General features: G+C 41.6%; 2 protein-coding genes across 11 annotated transcripts in view; one reads left to right on the forward strand and one right to left on the reverse strand.

The window, feature by feature from the left end:
• The window catches only part of dop1b (DOP1 leucine zipper like protein B), a 22,918-nt gene extending 15,510 nt beyond the window's left edge, over positions 1-7,408 (reverse strand). For 2 of the 5 annotated variants that reach the window (XM_034561615.1, XM_034561612.1), the window contains exons 1-6: positions 7,007-7,408; positions 2,234-2,411; positions 1,518-1,699; positions 1,231-1,401; positions 446-635; positions 195-293 (exon numbers count right to left, since the gene is read on the reverse strand). In XM_034561615.1, coding sequence (XP_034417506.1) covers positions 195-293; positions 446-635; positions 1,231-1,401; positions 1,518-1,699; positions 2,234-2,371 — 780 coding nt within the window. In that variant the 5' untranslated portion in view covers positions 2,372-2,411; positions 7,007-7,408. Of the gene's footprint in view, positions 1-194; positions 294-445; positions 636-1,230; positions 1,402-1,517; positions 1,700-2,233; positions 2,412-5,429; positions 5,572-7,006 lie in introns of those variants that run through there. The other 3 variants (XM_034561616.1, XM_034561613.1, XM_034561614.1) reach the window with 3 other exon arrangements.
• slc5a3b (solute carrier family 5 member 3b) lies at positions 6,386-18,389 on the forward strand. 6 transcript variants are annotated; one of them, XM_034561623.1, is made up of 4 exons: positions 12,373-13,962; positions 14,307-15,266; positions 16,071-16,191; positions 16,301-18,389. In XM_034561623.1, the coding sequence occupies exons 3-4, from the start codon at positions 16,131-16,133 to the stop codon at positions 17,461-17,463; spliced, it is 1,224 nt and encodes a 407-aa protein (XP_034417514.1). In that variant the 5' UTR covers positions 12,373-13,962; positions 14,307-15,266; positions 16,071-16,130; the 3' UTR covers positions 17,464-18,389. The 6 variants fall into 6 exon arrangements, with proteins under 6 accessions (XP_034417512.1, XP_034417514.1, XP_034417513.1 ...); XM_034561622.1 differs by having other exon boundaries at positions 16,071-16,172; XM_034561621.1 differs by lacking the exon at positions 12,373-13,962 and adding an exon at positions 6,386-6,668 and having other exon boundaries at positions 14,307-14,366; positions 15,073-18,389.
• Positions 18,390-19,487: the final 1,098 nt, after the last annotated feature.

Genomic DNA, 19,487 nt, shown 5'->3' on the forward strand with positions numbered 1-19,487 from the left:
TGGGAAAGAAGATAAACTAAAGATGGAGTATTGGAGACAACTCACACAAATAATAGTCAATAGTGTCAAGGAGCAGCTACAGCTATTTTCTTTCCCCCTCAATAACTCAATAAATGTTTGCATTTCACTTTGATCACATGGAACCAGCGATGTTGTCACTTACAGGAAGTACGTGCGTTAATGTGTGTACCTACCAAGCACGAAGCAAAGGGGAAAAAGTGGAGCAGGACTTCAAGCATGTTCCTCTGCACCAGGACATTTGAATCTTGCAGAGAAAGACACACCGACTTCATCTGAAGACACACAGAAGCCGAGAAGCTCGGAGGTTTATACAGATGGCAACGGAGCAGATTGTAGAACTGAATTGAAACAAGACTGAAATATGTCCAAATGACAAAAATATTCCCCTGATTAAATAAGCAGTAAGACTAACACGGACACTCACCACCATTCGGTGGTCGTAGCCTAGCATGTATGCTTGCTTGCGGAGAGAAGCCTTGCAGTCAAAATGTGTGACTATGAAGACCGAGGCAGGCAGTCGCACCATGGGGGTCACCAGCATACTGCCCCACAGCGCACCGTAGAACACCTGCTGACCCATCAGCAGGGACAACTTGAACAGCAAGGCATCAGTCCTGGATAGAGAGAGAAGACACAGTAGAGACAACCTATTGACATGTGTCAACCATACAATACAGCCACTAATAAAACCTATATTTCTGAGTGGCAGGCTGGCTTTGGTTGGTGATGTCATGTAATCAATTCTGATAAAATTCCTCTGTTGTTTCAGTATAGAAGTGCCTAAGGGCACACCAAGCAGCTCCCGTTAAAAGGTTTAAGGACAGCTCGGTTGCCATATTGTCATAAAAAAAGGCTACAAATCCCATGAAGAAACTTGTCTGTGGCTCCCAGCCCTCAAGCTGAGGCTCCTCGAATGAGTCTCTCATGTATACTTTCATTAAAGGAGAAAAAAATTGTATTTTTGGGGACTATTTTCAGCTGCAGATTAATAAACATTCTGTATTTATTATCTACGATAGCAGGCTCGTCTATGTGGGATTGACTCTTTGGCTTTGGCTACAGAAACTATATGTTTGTAAGAAGGATCAATTAATTACAGGTTTCTGTCTTTTCACTGGATTTGTTGACAATAAGAAAATTAGGATTATTGTCAGACGTATCCTTTACATGTATAAATGAGAATAAAGGAGATAAGTATGTGTTATGTACCTGTCGTAAACCTCCAATCCCTCCTCCAGACCTGGCAGTAGTCCCGTTATGAAGGCCTGAAGACTGGGCAGCAGAGCCCTCTGCAGTGGGAGATAGTAACGCTCGTACAGCGTCAGCAGGATGGGCTTCACTGCCATGGCTGCATGGCCCAGCAGTGGGAACAATCCTGAGCTGAAAACCAAAACACACACACACACACACACAGAAGTTATAACATACAAAGCTGCACACATAATCAGGCTAGCTCTGTATTTAAAGCAATAACAGATCCATGCCATTTTCTTCACCTGTAAGTAAAGAGATCCTTGGCAAGCCATTTTGTTCCAATGATTTTAAAAATGACCTCGTAGGTCTCCAAAGCCTTGAGGTGTACTCCGCTCGGCAGAGCCGGGTGCAGGCACTGGGCGAGGCGCTTCCCTATGATCAGCCTCTTGGGCAGGAGGGAGTAGCGAAGGTTACTCTGCAGGGCCTGAAAGAAGGAGACCCAAAAAAAAGGGGAAATAATCTGGGTTGGTCGCCGAACAAAAAGTTGACATATTAAGTAAGAATTTGGCATAACCCTCAAATAAAAATAAATGTATCAACAGAGGTACATTGGAATAGATGTTCTGCATAGAGTTGCATTGAAATGTCATGTATTTTTTCCCCTCAGATTCTCTTTGAACTTTTAAGAACCAACGATTTTACATCAACACACACAGAAACTCCAAAGTAAACACAAAGCACAAAACAAACAGCTAGAATACTCGAGCATCAAGGATGTCGAACAGAGGGAGTGTGTTCAAAGAAGAAACAAGAACTTCCTCATAAGTACAGAGAACTGAAACTCACAAAAGCAGCTGTGAAGTTGACACCCGCAAAAATGACGACAAAAAAACCCTGATAACTGAATTCAGATACATTTTGACTAACTTATACTATCATTTGTAGCATGAAATGAGAGATCCAGATGAAGATATTAGCAGTTACAGTCATTCTAAGGCAGCAAGTCCACATAACGTACCTTATTGAGCTTGCCCAAGGAGGAGATCAGATCTGCCCACTCACTCGAAGACTCAAAGTTTCGCAGCGCCTTCTCGATGACCGCTGCATAGCTCCGATAGCGGTAGTCACTCTGCAGTTCCAACTCCTCGGGATCCATGATGCATCAGTCTGATCCCAGCATGTTCAGCACAATATTTCTGGATGATTTGGGGGGGGGGGGACACACACACACACACACAAACAAGAAGGGTTTGCGGGGAGAAAGAGAGAGTATGCTTATCACAAGGACAATCAGCTCTGCGACATTATCAGTCTCTCTGCCGCCTCTTGGATGTCCCCCATGAGGCTTGTTTCTGGCAAACAGAATTAGCCAATTAGCTCTGTTCTGATCAATAGAGGCTTGTAGGCTATGGAGACAAATGTCCACATTCATGACCGGTCAGTGTTTATTTGACTGACCTGTCTCTCAGGATGAGGAGTCCTGCTAACATAAACTGTGTGGTCATGCATGCACTTCCAGAGAAAAACAAGTTATGGACCGGGCACAGTCTATATCGATCTCCACCAACTCCTGTCTGGCCCTTTAGCAGCTGAATGCTCCACTATGTCCACTAGCATATGGTATCTTTGTATGCGGTTTGGTGGATGGCCCCAGTTAGCGTAAGGTCGATTAGAGCGGTGAGACCGAACCAAACGGTAAAGCTGCAGGTAATAAAACCAAAGCAAGCAAACTGAAAGAGGCCAAACACCTCTGTGGAGCCGTCTTCCTGCACGTGTCCACTTCTTGCAGAAGGTTTGGGACCTCAGAAGTTCATTTCCCCTTTAAGTGTATTATTATTTGATCATTTGTTGCTATCAATATTATTGAGTGCATTGTTGGAAGATCTGCAATATAATGTGAATTTATCCTAGATGAAGGCGATTAATACTTTTCCTTAAGTACAGGTTAGAGAGCTCTGGATGAATAGGCCAGAAACAACTGGGGGTCAACGGCGCCTCGGGGCCATGAGGAACAATATACAAATTCATGTGACCAGGACGTCTTCCGGCCTTAAAGATAAAGGGGGTTTTGGGGCATTTCAACATAAGAAAGGGTCTCCTGTTAATTATGGGGTTTAACGTCTTTACCCTCCTAATGACTGCAAATACATATGCATAATATCTGCTGACCCGTCGATGACTGCCAACACATACGCATTCCAGGGCAGCAGAACAAAGACGTGTCTATATATCTACTGGTCTCTGCAGTATCGATTATCCATCTTTGAAACAGACATTTTATTTCTTATATTGAAGCACTCTAGGATGAAGGTGTTTTTACGCTGCAGGACGGGAGCGGCTAACTGGTGTCGAGTGTGCACTCTACAATAAAATCTATGTGTGATGTATGTAACTGATATACTCTGTACTACATGCTTTATCACAAAGTATTGTATTAATGTGTACAACTGAGAGGTCACTGTAAGGTATCCTTGATTGTTTTAAGCTATATGAGCAGGTGTTGCCAACTGAGTCCGGAGTGTGCATAAAAAGTTTAACTAAATAAGTCGTTTTTGAGCCTTTTTTAAAAGGCATCACTTAATCAGTTCCTTGATCGAGACGTCACCTGCCGACTGAGAGGTCTCCACGACGTCGTCATCATCCAGCCCCGGAGGTGAGTTGAGTTACAACCCCACCCTTACACACACTGATATTGACACACTTATTCCCTACACACATAGGCTTTGATAAGGAGAGACATATTACCGGGAGACCCCTGGCTGGACTTCTTTTTGTCTACAGGCTGGGAGAGAAATTCATAGCTGTTAAATCTCCACGCAGGGTTTGTCACAAATGATTAAGTCTGAGTGTTTAAACCGACCACTATAAATAAATAACGACGATGTACACTTTATTGGGTTGGGTTAAAATATTCCTAACGCTAATTAAAAACCAGGTTTCTCTCCGCGGAGGTCATCCGAGGCACGAACGGGGTGACGTGTGACCGCGCAGGGCGGTGAAGGCAGTACCACCGTGCACGGGCATCCAGGGCAGCGTCCCCCGTAAGCCCCTCCTATTCCTCCACGCGCAGAGACAGTTCTGCCTATAAAGCACGTTCCTAAATTAAACCAAAGCCTCTACAAATTAAACTAAACTAATTTCCCTTCCCAGTGATTGAATCGTAATTTTGTTTAACAGCATCTTTAAAAATGTATTTCGGTAGAAATTGGAAAATAATCTTATTTTAGGCTACATAGGCAAATAAAACAACAACAACAACAACAACAAAGTGTCCAACAGTAAATATACTGCATGATCTGGAAGGAGTAGCTTTCTCACTTTCAAGCACATGGCAAAGGCGGCGGTGTGTGTGTGTGTGTGTGTGTGTGTGTGTGTGGGTGTGTGTTTGTGCGTGTAGTGGATTGGAATTAAGCTATAAAGAGAGATGGGTCGGGGAGTAGAGGCAGGATTAGAGGAGCACAGACATCTGGACTGAGTTGAGCTGAGAGGAGCTTTACCAACAACATGTGCAGGGCAACTCTGTATTAGTGGTAAAACTATCATCCTCTTGACAGAAAAATAATATTAAATCAATGAAAATTATGATTAACAATTAATATTCTGAGCCATTTATGAAATACAAATACCCCAATGTTGGTTTATGTTTAAAATACTTGCATGTACTAATAACACTCTCGTACTATAGCCAAACCAGTTTGGAAAGGATATTGTTCTGATGACTGATTAACTTGTCAAAAACACCGAGCTGAGCTGAAACTGAATTAGTAGTAATAACTACAAGCAACACAAATACAGTTGAGATCAGAAAAATAATCAATTACACTAGAGAACCCTATAATACTAATACTATAATGAACATCACACTGAAGGTGTGTAAATATGTATCACTTTATCCATCATTAAGTACTCTTTTGTGGACTAGGGTTAAACAATTCTGAAATAAGAGTCTAACTGTGAATAGTTGCATTTTATATTGCATTTGTGATATGATTTGAGATATTAGTTTTTCCAACATTATGATGACATATTTGTAATAAGCTAAACTCAACCTGGTACAACCATACAGATAAGGCTCTCTACCTTATTAGGGATGCATTTTCCTACAACCTTGGCTTTCAAGGTGATATGGCAGATTAAGCAAACTGTTATATTTTTCATTTAGGTGAACATTTGATTTAGTAATAATACAATTCTTTTTTCACTCATTCACTCACCTCCACCCACCGCTATGAACACATCACCCTGGTCCTAAGCAACCTTTACTGGCTCCCGGTCAAATTCATTATAGACTTTAAAATATTACTCACCACCTACAAAGCCCTAAACCTCCTCCCCCTCCAAGCCCCAACCCGTTGCCTCAGGTCCGCTGGTGCAAACACTCTGAAGACCATCAGGACCAAGCGTCGGACCTGGGGTGACAGGGCCTTCTCAGCTGCTGCTGCCCCCCCCCCCCCCCCCCTGGAACGCCCTCCCCATCCTCATCAGTCAGGCTCCCACCCTATCATCATTCAAGCAAACCCACCTCTTCAAACTCGCCTTCACCTGCTAACCCCTGCCCCCTACCCTCCACTACATGACTCACTCCGCATAGCTTCTCCAGTTTTTTTCTCCCCTTTTTACCTGAAATGTTCCATTTGTTTCTCTTGTTTGCTCCTTGTCTTTCTATGTAGTTTGGTTCAGTTTGTCTATGCCTTAAGTGTCTAGAAAAGCGCTATATAAATTCAAAGTATTGTTATTATTTTTCTTTTTTTTTACCATACTCTTTTCAGTAGATTCTATACATGCACTGATCACCACCACATTTTACATCCAAGAAATGGTCTTGTAGTCACTTTTTATAAATATGTGTCTGGAAAGAAATCTAATGCCAACTGTTTGACAAAAACAGACTAATGACATCAAAAACGTTGTATCCCTAAAGGCCACATGCAGTACTGGGGACATCAGTAAAATCCTGGCGCCGGCCCCGACACCTGTGGATTTACCTTTCCAACCATTTCTTCCACATCAACAGCCATGATGTAAAATCTGTTTTACTACCGCGGATTAAGTTGTGCTAATCTACACAAACTCTTCCTGCAAAAATACATTTTATTTGTTTGCAACCTTCAAGCAAATGAGGAACCTCAAAAATCCAGCCTAATCACAGGTGACAGCTGTAGGTTATGCCATATGTGTGTGCGTGCAAAGAAGAACTAAATGCAACTTCTCACTTCCTCATTGTGTGTCTCAGCAAAACGGAAAGTGCTATAAAACCGTGCACGTGCACACGCCGTGCAGTTGGGCAGCAGCGTGTGCCTTGAGGGTACGCAACAAGACCCTCTGTAGACTGCGTCACCTGACTCACACCAGCCGACTTTTAATGTGACGCTGTTCGCTGCGAGATGGCAGATGAAGAGAAGGACAACATAGACTGTAGCCCAATAACAGTTGGCTGCTGCAGCTTCTGGCCTGTGAGTGAACTGTCGCATCATTAGTGTGGAGTATATTATGTAACTGCACCGCTTCCGATTGCACCGCAACACCACCGAGTATACTTACTGTTAGCTAGTCAGTTATGTTTGCTTGTGCACATTTTCGTCAATACTCAAAATTGAAACTAGGGGGGTAACATCTAAAGATACCTCTCTATATAATCAATAATAAAACAACGTCAGGTTAAATTCATATTTAAACATCATGTTTTCCCTTTCAGAGTGTATTCTGGGTATAACAAGACCACACATCCCGTTAGGGCGCCGCCGTAAACAGAATGAGCTAACGTTAGCCATCAGGTGCATCAATGACTCACCAATTGCGAAACAAGATGCGCCGAGGCTCCCTCGCTTCAGAGCAGCCCGACTCAAAGAAGCGACAGCCCGGTCATCGCGGTGCATCCTTCAACGCTTACGGAGCTCAAAAGAAAAGAGGTGGTAACCCCGTAGTGTGTGTGCTCGGGCTGAGTGTGTCAATAAACATCCCCAGAGTACCATGGGGCGACAACCACAGCCAGGGAGGGATCGTCCAACTCAGCTGATTCAGAGCGGAACGCGGACGGAAGGTTCAATTCCTGAAAGAGAGAAGGGGTGTGCCGGGGGGGGAGTTATCCCAAATACGTGAGATGTTTGTCTTCAAACCGTCGGCAGAAAGTGAATTCACTCAAAATATGTAATATCTTCTCGCCGGGAGCAAAAATAAACCAGTTTCTCTTCGTGCAGTTTTAAAGTCGAGCAGTGGACGTCACCGTGCACTTCCCCTCAGGCGTTGGTATAATCCAGGATGTGCAATGTTTACAAACCTCTCACCTCTCCGTCAGATACGTGACAGTGAACAGCACACTCCACCGAAACCTCAAAACACAACCTGAGCCATAACTTTATTTATGTTGTCGTTTATTTTTGTTGTCACTGCAACAAACAAAAAAAGTCTTAATATTGACCAGTTTTGTTGTGAAATATGTAATTAAGGGGTTGTTTTTGGACGCTGTATATATACACTGAATTTAAATATATAGGACATGAAATTAGGCTTAGCAAATCAGTTCCATATGACACGTTTTTGCATAATGCGTTTGACATGTCATTACATGAAAAGCGCACAACAATAATTGGGAGCTGATACTGTTATCAATATTTGAAAGTTCAATATTCTGGACAAACAATGTATTGCAAATGATTGACAATTACTGGCTTACATAAATGTTGATATATCTATGATAGGCCTGTTGTGGTTATACGTTGTCTAGTGCCTTATTGTTTTGCACATCAATTCCCACAATTTCTCCCCTCTCAACATCACTTTGTGGGAAAAGTTATGTGAATGTCAATATTCTCACCAGGTTTTTAAACAAATATAATGGTTGCAAACTGTTATGTTGTTTTTGTAAATTTCGGTTCAGTTCATATTAAGAACTAGAGACCATTTTGAGATGTTACCACACCACAACAAAATCGGTCTCAGGGTGCCCACTCCCCTCCCTCTACATTGTTCAGATCACACCATTCTTCGAACTACTAGACACCTGTATAGTGTCATGATTGCACGTTTGTGACACGGTCACCTTTACAAAGTCTGTCCACAGTCAGATAGACAGATATATACGAAGTCCTCAAACCCCCTTCAGTGTTACCAATAAGAATAATTTGAGGTATTACCAGGCTGGATAAAGGCTCCTCTCGTTAGTTCTAATTTTCTGTTGGCACCAAAGTTTACACATTTTACAGGTTTTTTTTCATTCACTTTGGCTCAACCCTTGAATTTGAATAATTTCCCTCAAAACAATAACTTCAAATTCCTTAGCAGTTAGTTTGTTGTTCACATTCAATCATTCATTGAAACAAAATTGTTCACAAATGGCACAATAACCACTTGCACATGGCTTAATGATCATGATGAGTTGCTTCTCAGTGAAACTGTCATACGCTTCACAACTTCACAACATTCTTTAATTTTTTGTGTTACTGCCAGGAGGTGTTTTTCATATCCCATTTTTGTGAAGTCATCGTACCGTATTGACTTTTCCCAGTAAACTTTTCTCTATGCAATACACAATAGCTTTCAGCTAGTAAAACCTATATATTCTTGCTGTATATGTGTATATATATATATATATATATATATATATATATATATATATATATATATATATATATATACACATACATATATATAGGTACTAGCTGGAAGCTATTGTGTATTCATTAGGTCAACAAAAAAAGTATTAAAAAAACGATTTGTATATCAGACATATTTCCAGGTTGCCATGGTGGAAATCTAAACATTTTTACAATGTCTGCTTTAAAATTAATCCCTATCACATGCATATTTAAATCGTTTTGAATTTTAAATCGGATACAAGCGGCCGAAATGAGCTTCCTCCGTAGGGTGGCCGGGCTCAGCCTTAGAGATAGGGTAAGGAGCTCGGACATCAGGGGGGAGCTTGGAGTCGAGTCGCTGCTCCTTCGTGTCGAAAGGAGTCAGCTGAGGTGGTTCGGGCATCTAGTTAGGATGCCTCCTGGACGCCTCCCATTAGAGGTTTTCCGGGCACGTCCAACTGGTAGGAGGCCCCGGGGAAGACCGAGGACACGCTGGAGGGATTATATCTCCCGGCTGGCCTTGGAACGCCTCGGGATCCCCCAGAATGAGCTGGAAAGTGCTGCGGGTGAGAGGGAAGCCTGGGTCGGCCTGCTGAACCTGCTGCCACCGCGACCCGACCCCGGATAAGCGGGTGATAATGGATGGATGGATGGATGAATTTTAAATTAACTGTAAATGTCAAGTTAGTTAAAAGAAATGTTATATTCCTGCTCCCAGATATCTGACACAAATATCACCACAATTTTTATATTTAATTCGAGTGAATGGCTAACCATTATTTGTCACAATATCTGACACTCTCCTCTTATAATGAATGTTCATATTGTCAAATACTGTAGGACCTGTTTGGCTTTCCTATTGAGTTCTTTATAATAATATCATCATGACAATATTCATCTACATGTGAAATATCATTTTTCTGAAAAAAATGTATTTTCACCTGAGGTTTTGGTTATAACTTTGTAAACAATACGTACACACAGTTACTGTCAAATACAAATACATGTCTTTAGGAAGAGCTTCTGCATTATTTTAAACTGCCTGTACAAGAACTGCCAAAAGATAATGTGGCTTGTGCGTAATGTTCAAAGTATGAATAGAAAGTATTCATTTTAAAGATTACAATCTGTAATAAAGGCTTCTATCGTCGACTGCACAATTACAAAAAATAATTACAAAAAAATAAATAAAAATCACTTTCCAAAATGTTGTAATTATTAATAATACTTTTCTTTTGTCTTTCCATTGATTACTTTAATTTTCACCTCCACGTTTATGTTATGTCTTGTCTGTCTGAAACTTAGGAAAATGTCAGTAAAATATTGGAAGGCTCCGCCATGAGAATCTCTGAGGTTCTGGAGTGGACAGCGCCACCTTGTGCCTATTTATAAAGCTCTTTATGTCCGGCTGAAATCTCTAAACTCTGAGGCATGTAAGCACCTTTTGATCTGCATTCCTTTGAACATTTCTTACACAGCCTTGTTTCCCCAAAATTGCATCCAATCTTCATTACATTTGTTTAAAAAAAAACCATCGGAATAGAATATTTGATTTGAATTTGTTTTGGGAATTACAAAAGGCATCTAGCAAATTCTTGGAGGTACGGCATATTTGCACATAATTATATCCATGAGCACCTGATCTCACTGGACTATTTGTCACAAATGTTGCTAGTTTGGAAATTCAGGGTTTACGTTTTTTAAATTTAGATAACTCAAAGAAAGTCAAGCTATAACAAGGTGCGTTGTGAAGTAAATATTGTCGTGTGTACTGTGTACATGGAGAGTACACTGGTGCTTCTAATCAGCCACAAACAAGTTGGACAAAATTGAGGGGTGGTTGTTTTTCCTCCCTTTTTTTCTTTTAGTTAAAGTGATTCCTCAAACCTGCTATGATTCTTAAATGCATTTAGTAATTTCAACAACAACCAGATTACGTATGCACAAATAAATTACCAAGAGATCCTTTAAAATTCTGTTGCATGTATGTGACTACAAGTTTGTGCAGCCTTTGCAGCATCAGTTCAATTGCATTGGATTTCATTACTCTGTGACTTATTAAAGCCACATGCTGCAGCCCAGTGGTTTTCAATCATACCATTGGGGGCAAAGAGTTAACACAAAAAACTAAATGGCTAGAATGCAGATGATTTACAAATGTAACCATGGTTTCCGTGAGGTGTAGATCAGAGGCAGATCTTGTCACAGGATATTGTGTCTCACGTCTCTCACACAAGCAGGGTGACCTACAAGACAATGCACTTATTGTGCTTTGTCCACATTATTGAGTAGAAGTCACAGCCATAGAAAATATACTTGATGGTTACAGAGAAAGAAAGGCAATGATAAACATATCCTTAGACTTATCCTGCATCCCATTCCCCCCTTTTCCTCTTTCCCATTATCTTCGAAGTAGAATTGTGTGCATAGCGTCAACTAGAATGTGACATGGGAGCAAGAGCAAAGCAATCATTATCTTTCATTTTTAGTGAGGGAAAAAATATGATGCTGAGCAAGTTCTGTCAAATGAAAAATAATTGAAACAACAAGAGCTGCAACCATACATGCATGCATTAGATTCATTAACACGGACACACACACACACACACACACACACAGACACACACACACACACACACACATACACACACACACACACACACACACACACACACACATACCTCATAAAAGATACACATTCATTGTATGAGGGAATAATTACATTACATTACATGTCATTTAGCTGACGCTTTTATCCAAAGCGACTTACAATAAGTGCATTAAAGTCCAAACTCAGAACAACAAGAATCAAGCAAGTACAATTTCTTCAATAAAGTTAAACTACAAAGTGCTATTGGTAAGGGACATTTAAGTGCTGCTAGAGTGCTACTACGGCGCTACCTTCCCTATTTAAGGTATAGTCGAAAAAGATGTGTTTTTAGTTTGCGACGGAAGATGTAGAGACTTTCTGCTGTCCTGATGTCAATGGGGAGCTCGTTCCACCAATGAGGAGCCAGCACAGCAAACAGTCGTGACTTTGTTGAGTGTTTAGCTCGAAGTGAAGGAGCTACAAGCCGATTGGCAGAAGCCGAGCGAAGTGAACGGGCTGGGGTGTACGGTCTGACCATGTCCTGGATGTAGACCGGACCCGATCTGTTCGCAGCACGCTACACAAGTACCAATGTTTTGAAGCGGATGCGGGCGGCCACCGGTAACCAGTGAAGGTCGCGGAGGAGCGGAGTAGTGTGGGTACATTTCGGGAGGTTGAAGACCAGTCGAGCAGCTGCATTCTGGATGAGCTGTAGAGGTCGAATGGCATTAGCAGGTAGACCTGCCAGGAGGGAGTTGCAATAGTCCAGCCGTGAGATGACCAGAGCCTGGACCAGAACCTGTGCCGCCTTCTGAGTGAGAAGAGGTCGTATTCTCCTGATGTTGTACAGCATGTACCTACAGGAGCGTGTTGTTGCGGTAATGTTGGCAGTCAGGGAGAGTTGGCTGTCGAGTGTCACACCGAGGTTCCTGGCAGTCGGAGTCGGAACCAGCACTGAGTTGTTGAAGTTAATAGTCAGTTCGTGGGTGGGAGAGCCTTTTCCTGGAAGGAGGAGAAGTTCAGTCTTGTCCGGGTTAATTTTCAGGTGGTGTGACAGTCAGACAAAGCTTTATTATTCAGTAAGATGGAAGATGACAGATGACATTATAGCAGAGCAGAGAAAGCATTTTAAAACATGATGACCTTTAGAAAATGAAGCTGAATCAGTAGATAAGCAGACAATGTATCAATGGAGCCAAAAATAATGGCTGATGTATTTTTTCGGTACTTTCCTTAAGATTAGATATTTCGTCCCAACCAATCAGAGAATCGTTCACTGTTTTCCGTAACCAATCATAATGTTCCAGCAGCGGGCGTAAGTCTGTCTCTGGAGTTTCTTATGTTTAAAGATGGAAAGTTAAAGAGGAAATTAATCAGAAAGTACCCTCCACTCTCTGGTACTTTTGATCAGACTTTTAACAAAATAACATTTTTTCCATTGCACTTAAACAGTAAGACAGATAGGCAGTTAGAATAGTAATGTTAATATTAATTACAATAAGCTCCATAATGTCCTACAAACTCACCTCTCAGCACTGGCTTCTTCATCTCAACAATGAAGAATATATGAGAGTATATATAGAGAGACTTTCCATGAATTGAATAAGGTATTGGCTTCAGTGGCCACATAGTTTTGTTAAATATTTGAGCAGAAATAACCAACTGGCTGACCCTGATTTGACTGCTGAGGCTGTTGATACAGACATATGTGACTGAAATCAAGTTAAATTGACAGTATTATGAATGTTAGGATGTATGGCTATTACTACAGCAAATATGTATTACTATTGTGTTATAGTAATGTTGTGGTATGTTTTTGTGTGTCATGTTATGTTACATTATGCTAAATTATTACTACTACTACAAGAGGTGTTACTTCCTAAATTGCAGGATTGGAGATTTGTATACATTTTTACAATATGATCTGTACTCTATTCCAATGAATACCGTAGCTTCACCTGTGTTGTAAAACAATACATGTGTGTTTTCAATATATAATATACAATATGTAAAACAAATGCATTACCTCTTTATCTCATACGGGAATTGAAATTCCTTTACAGGGTGAACATTCTGTTTTAGGGATTTTCCCAGATTAGAAATCTTCATTCATATTCAATGTAAAGATTACATTTTATTAAGTTTAGTAAATGAACCCTATATGGTCAATTCTTCAACTAAGACAAGTTGTGGAAGATGTGTGTTTAATGGCCACTGCCTTCCACTTTTTTTCAATGACAATTTCTTAAAACGCACGCACCCCTTTTTTGGGGGGTATTGTTTAGTCTATGTAAACATGAAGGTCGGATCATTAGCAGCTAAACAACCCAGGGGGTTCGAGTGGGGTGAGGGGGGCGTGGCTTGCACGAGCGCGCATGAGGAGCAATAGAAGAGTGGTGGCGTTTGTTTGGGGTCAGTTAGCCGCTCCTTGGAAGACGGACCGTGAACATCAACGCGAGGAGGCAGCTGTCCTGTGCGGAGACGTCTCGTGCGGAAGAAAGTCGCGTCCCCCATTTTCATCTCACCTTTTCTTCTGGGGCAACGAGTCGTTGTAGTACATTTAGCCTCTGCTAGCCAAACAAGGTAGCCTGCGTCATTAGTATCAGTCCGCGTTAACACAATGGAGCCAGTGAGTCTGCATGTAACGACTAACGCTTACCGACATGTGTTAATAATGTGTGTTCATACGCAAAGCTGTGTTTTTCCGTGCTCAATCTGTGTCAAACGTGCAGGCGTCGATACAAATATGCCCGGTGAGACACCTGGCCTATATTTACCTTCGTGCCCACAAGTGGCGGCGGAACTCTCCGACGTGGTTGAGGTCAGCGTGATTCGTTGACCTCAACCGGTTCAGGGGGGGCTCGTGCGGTTTTGTTTTGAAGTATGCAACCCGGCTTATTCTTTGTTCTGACATTGCTGTGTTTTAGATTGTCTCCTGGCCAGTTTGTGGTGAACACGTGGAGTTGCAGCCCCTTGCCGGTGACATGGTAGGATGGACACTTCTTTTTATTGAGAGGGAGGGTTATGCATACAGCCTGTGAGGAGGAACACACGGTTATTTCTACCATGCGTGGACGGCTGCAACCACAAGAGGTCAGACGCGTGTGTGTGTGTGTGTGTGAGTGTGTTGTGTTGTGTTGTGTGTGTGTGTGTGTGTGAGAGAGGTATGCTTAACCATGCATATGACATCTGTATTTAATTTTGATCAATCTATACATATCTGTTGAATTTCAAAGCATTCAACTAACTGTAACTTGGTGTGGGACTTTTTCACGGCCAGTGATGGAAAGTACTGTACTTTAGTCAAATGTTGATGCTACTTTCTATTCCACTACATTTCAGAGGTAAATATTGTACTTTTTTTCCCCCCTTCTCCACATTTATTTATATTGAGTAAATTAAATACAAGAATATAGTACATCTTACATGTTAATGCATCAATATTAATAATAATCTAATATTATAATGTAGCACCGAAAGAGCCCATTTGGCTGCATAGTCGACTATTTTTACTTTTCATATTTTAAAAGATTTTTTTTTAAAAACACAACCTTTTAGTCATTTTTAAACCTTACTTTGTGTTTCTATCCTGTTTTCCGAGAGGCTGTAAACATTAAAGCATTTGCGTTTGGTGTATTACTCTACTCAAATTATGGCTCTGAGGGTTTTTTCTTTCTCTTTGCTGTCTTTCAGAAATTTTAACTTTAGACTTTTGTAGACCAGAGGCCTACAACGTTGTCCTTTCAAAACTAGAAGGACCACAATGCTGTCGGATAAACCCCTCAGAAGAACGCCTAGTGATTTTGACCTGATGATGGATTCCACAGCTTCCAGACAGCAAACCAAAACAAAGCATTTCCATTCCTCCGTTTTAAACAATTAAATCGGTAATTTAATATTTTGTATTATTTTCTTTTGTATAGGTGTGTGTACTCTATTTCCAAGTGTTTATTTTGAGGTGAACTATTAAAAATGGCTCCTGGAATGGAGGTGGTGGACGTAGCTGTAGTCGCCCTGTATTTTGTCCTGGTATTAGCCATTGGGTTTTTTGCCATGTGGAAAGCCAATCGCAGCACTGTGAGTGGCTACTTCCTGGCTGGACGCTCTATGACGTGGATAGTGGTAGGTGCGTCACTATTTGTCAGCAACATTGGCAGTGAACACTTCATAGGCCTGGCTGGGTCAGGTGCGGCAAGTGGCTATGCTGTTGGAGCATTTGAATTTAATGCCCTTCTACTTCTGCAGCTGCTTGGCTGGGTTTTTGTCCCTGTGTATATACACTCGGGAGTCAACACCATGCCCGAGTACCTGTCCAAACGCTTCGGTGGCAACAGGCTCAAGGTTTACTTTGCTTTCTTGTCCTTATTATTATATATTTTTACCAAGCTGTCTGTGGACTTATTTGCTGGAGCTCTCTTCATTCAAGAGTCTCTGGGTTGGAACATTTATGGGTCTATTGTCCTGCTCATTAGTATGACTGCACTGCTCACTGTCACTGGTGGGTTGCTGGCAGTACTCTACACGGATTCACTTCAGGCAGTGTTGATGATTGGTGGAGCCCTAACCTTAAGCATCCTTAGCCTGATCAAAGTTGGTGGCCTAGAGGGTGTCAGAACTAAGTACATGCTGGCAGTTCCCAATGTTACTGCAATAATGGCCTCGGGAAACTTCACCTATTCTCCTTCCTGCAGAATTGACCCGAAACCAAATGCTCTACGTGTCCTTCGGGGTCCCCTGGATGAAGACATCCCATGGCCAGGCTTCCTTCTTGGCCAGACCCCTGCATCTATTTGGTACTGGTGTGCAGACCAGGTCATTGTTCAGAGAGTACTTGCAGCAAAGAACATCGTTCATGCTAAGGGTGCTACGCTAATGGCTGGATTGCTCAAGATCCTTCCCATGTTTCTAATTGTCATTCCAGGAATGATCTCCCGCATCCTGTTTGCGGATGAGCTCGCCTGCATTGGGCCGGAGCACTGCATGTCTGTGTGTGGTTCTCAGGCCGGCTGCTCCAACCTTGCCTACCCACGCCTGGTCATGGCAGTGATGCCTGTGGGACTCAGGGGTTTGATGATGGCGGTCATGATCGCTGCCTTGATGAGTGATCTAGACTCGATCTTCAACAGCGCGAGCACCATCTTCACACTGGACATCTACAAAACCGCTCGAAGCAAGGCTTCTCAGCGCGAGCTGCTGATTATGGGCCGCTTGTTTGTTGTGCTCATGGTGGTAATAAGCATTGCCTGGGTCCCTGTTATTATTGAAATGCAAGGTGGACAGACATACCTCTACATCCAGGAGGTTGCTGGCTATCTCACTCCACCAATTGCTGCCCTTTTTCTGTTAGGTGTGTTCTGGAAACGGTGCAATGAGATAGGTGCATTTTGCGGAGGGATGACGGGTCTCGCACTCGGTATCGTGCGACTGGTCCTAGTTTTCATCTACCGCCAGCCTCGCTGCGACCAGCCAGATGATAGGCCTGCCTTCATCGTTAAAATTCACTACATGTATTTTGCTTCTGGGCTGTTCTGGATTTCAGGGTTTGTGGCGGTGGTGGTCAGCCTCTGCACCTCTCCACCAGATGAAGAGCAGGTCCGTACCGCCACATTCTGGGGGCTCCGCGACGTTGAAACGGTTCCCACAAAGGACAGAAAGAACATTTACAGGTTGACTGAAAAGAGCCATTGTAGTGCAGACAACGGCCTCCATGAAGAAATGCTCCCAGCTGTCAGAGAGGAGAAGTGTTTGGAGGGGACACATGTCATGCCCCTGGTCCCATCCGCTGACTATGACCCAGAAACCCCGAGTACGGAAACATCCCCCGTCGTCACCCCTCCAGAACAATTTGGCAGTGCAAGAGTAGAGATGATCAGTAGGGAGACTAGCAGGAGTATGCGTTTACTGGAATGGTTTTGTGGATTCAAGGAGGGAGCACAGAGTTCAAAGGAAAACGTTGTGTGGGAGGATGCAAGAGTCATTGCAGAGAGGCTGTACGAGCCCCCTAGAATTAAAACTCTCCTCAACGTGGGTCTGCTTATCAACTTGTGTTTGGCCATCTTCATGTATGTTTACTTCTCACTGTAGTTGAAGTCTGCACTGAACCAATTCACTGGTGTGACTGTTTTTTATTTAGGTGTTGGTGGCTGTTTGAAACAAACAATTTAATTTCAAAAGAATTGAGACGCTCTCTCTGTGATTCAATTGTCTTCTGTTGCTCTCTCTAACAAGATCTAAGATCACTCTAATCGGTTGATTTAAATGGAGACATCTTTGCCACATAAAATCAATTTTAATCCTTAATGACTGAAGCTTATTTGACTAGTTTGTGTCCTTGTTAGCGCTTGTAGTAATCCTACATTTAGAATATGTAGGCTCATTGTTTTTGTGTACTCTATGATTTCAATATTTGCCTTATTTGACATGCACTTGTTTATTTCTGTGAAAATGAAATGTATTCTGTGATTTATGTTTTTTTCCCCCTCTATTTTAGTTGATGGCGACTGTAGGCTTAGTTGCACAGGAAATGAAGAGAAGAAGCACAACATTAGAAATTGTTAAGCCTTTTTTTAATTATTAATATTTCTTTTCATCCTAACTTGTAACAATAACCCACAACCAATGAACATGTTTCTGTATCCATTTATACTTTATGAATATCTCCTTGTATGATTCAAAAGTGTTGAGTCTGTTAACAACGTGTCTGCTGTAATTCAGGCCTCATGTAGCAAGCTGTTGTGTATCTACTGTGTGTCAATGTACCGTTAGTGCAGTGCAATTAATCGTGTTTACATTGCATCTTTTACACACCGCTTTTACTAAATGTGTCTTAGTATGCAATGCTAAAATAAAATAAAAAAAATCAAGAATTCTGTTTCACTTCCTGAAATTAGAGGGCGGTGAATTTAGAGGATTAAGTGATGATTGCTTTGGGGGAAAGTGCTTTACATTGTTTTCTTTCTCACTGAGAGAATATACATTTTTATTTTGTATGACTTAAAATAAAATTCCCATTGAGACAACAAAAAAATGTGTGTTTGTTGTTCATGTTGAGACGGAACAAAAATGAGAGGTAGAGTTGGAGAATATACGTTTTTTTAATTAAACCCTGTCAAACATAAAGTCAGGTTTACTCCACATGAACATCTATTTTAAATAAAGTTTTCTTCAATGTCAACATTTCTTCTCAAGTCAGGTATTTGTTGACTTGTAGAAATATTGCAACACCTGAAACATTCCTGATTGATCACATGATTATAAGGAGTCTCAAAGTATTAGGACGCTATAAGCATCTGTTTTCAGGAACATTGCAAAAGGATTTGATTAGTTGTGGACCCATCTTCACAATTCGTCCTCTGGTTATGTTGGTATCGACACATCTTATTACAACTCCCGTATAACGACGTTATCTGTCGGTGATATTCTCCAACTTCTTCCTGTATATATACAATGATTGAGATATCTTCAAAACCTGAATGAGGAAGGAAGGAGTTTCTTAACACAAGATTCAGCCAACAAAAAAAGACTGAGTTCTTTATAAATCAACACTTACCAGTTATGCACCATACATTCAGTCAAGCAAACATTACAATTAAATAAAAGTTAATCTACAAACAGCTCTCGAGTTGTTGTTAGTTTACAACACACACTTTGAGTTTGACATCCCTGCGAAATTCAAACAAATTTCCTTTATCATTCCACGTCTTTTAAAAGCTTTGCCTACTCTTCTATTAATTAATACCCTCCCTCTTTATAGAGGAAATTAATCATATTGTCAATTATATTATCCTGACATGTCAAACTGCTTCCAGCAAGTTATAGGCATGCCGAGGCGTACAAATCAAATGGTTCTGGATGGGTTGAAGTCTTTGAATACTGGTGCGTTTTAGGGCTGCCAGAGAGGTTCAACTCAGGACATGAAAATCCTTTAGGAATGCTTCCCTGAGCCAGCAAATATATCTCAGTAAACATGCCCCCGTGGGCCCATGACGACTTGTTGCATTAATGAATATATTGGACTGTAAACCAAAACCAAATACTTTACCCCTAACAGGTCAGGTAAAGGCTGTTGTAACAGCATCTGCATTTGAAACACAGTTGTATCAGTGCTT

Source organism: Cyclopterus lumpus, chromosome 21, assembly GCF_009769545.1.
Source record: "Cyclopterus lumpus isolate fCycLum1 chromosome 21, fCycLum1.pri, whole genome shotgun sequence".
Taxonomy (NCBI): Eukaryota; Metazoa; Chordata; class Actinopteri; order Perciformes; family Cyclopteridae; genus Cyclopterus; species Cyclopterus lumpus.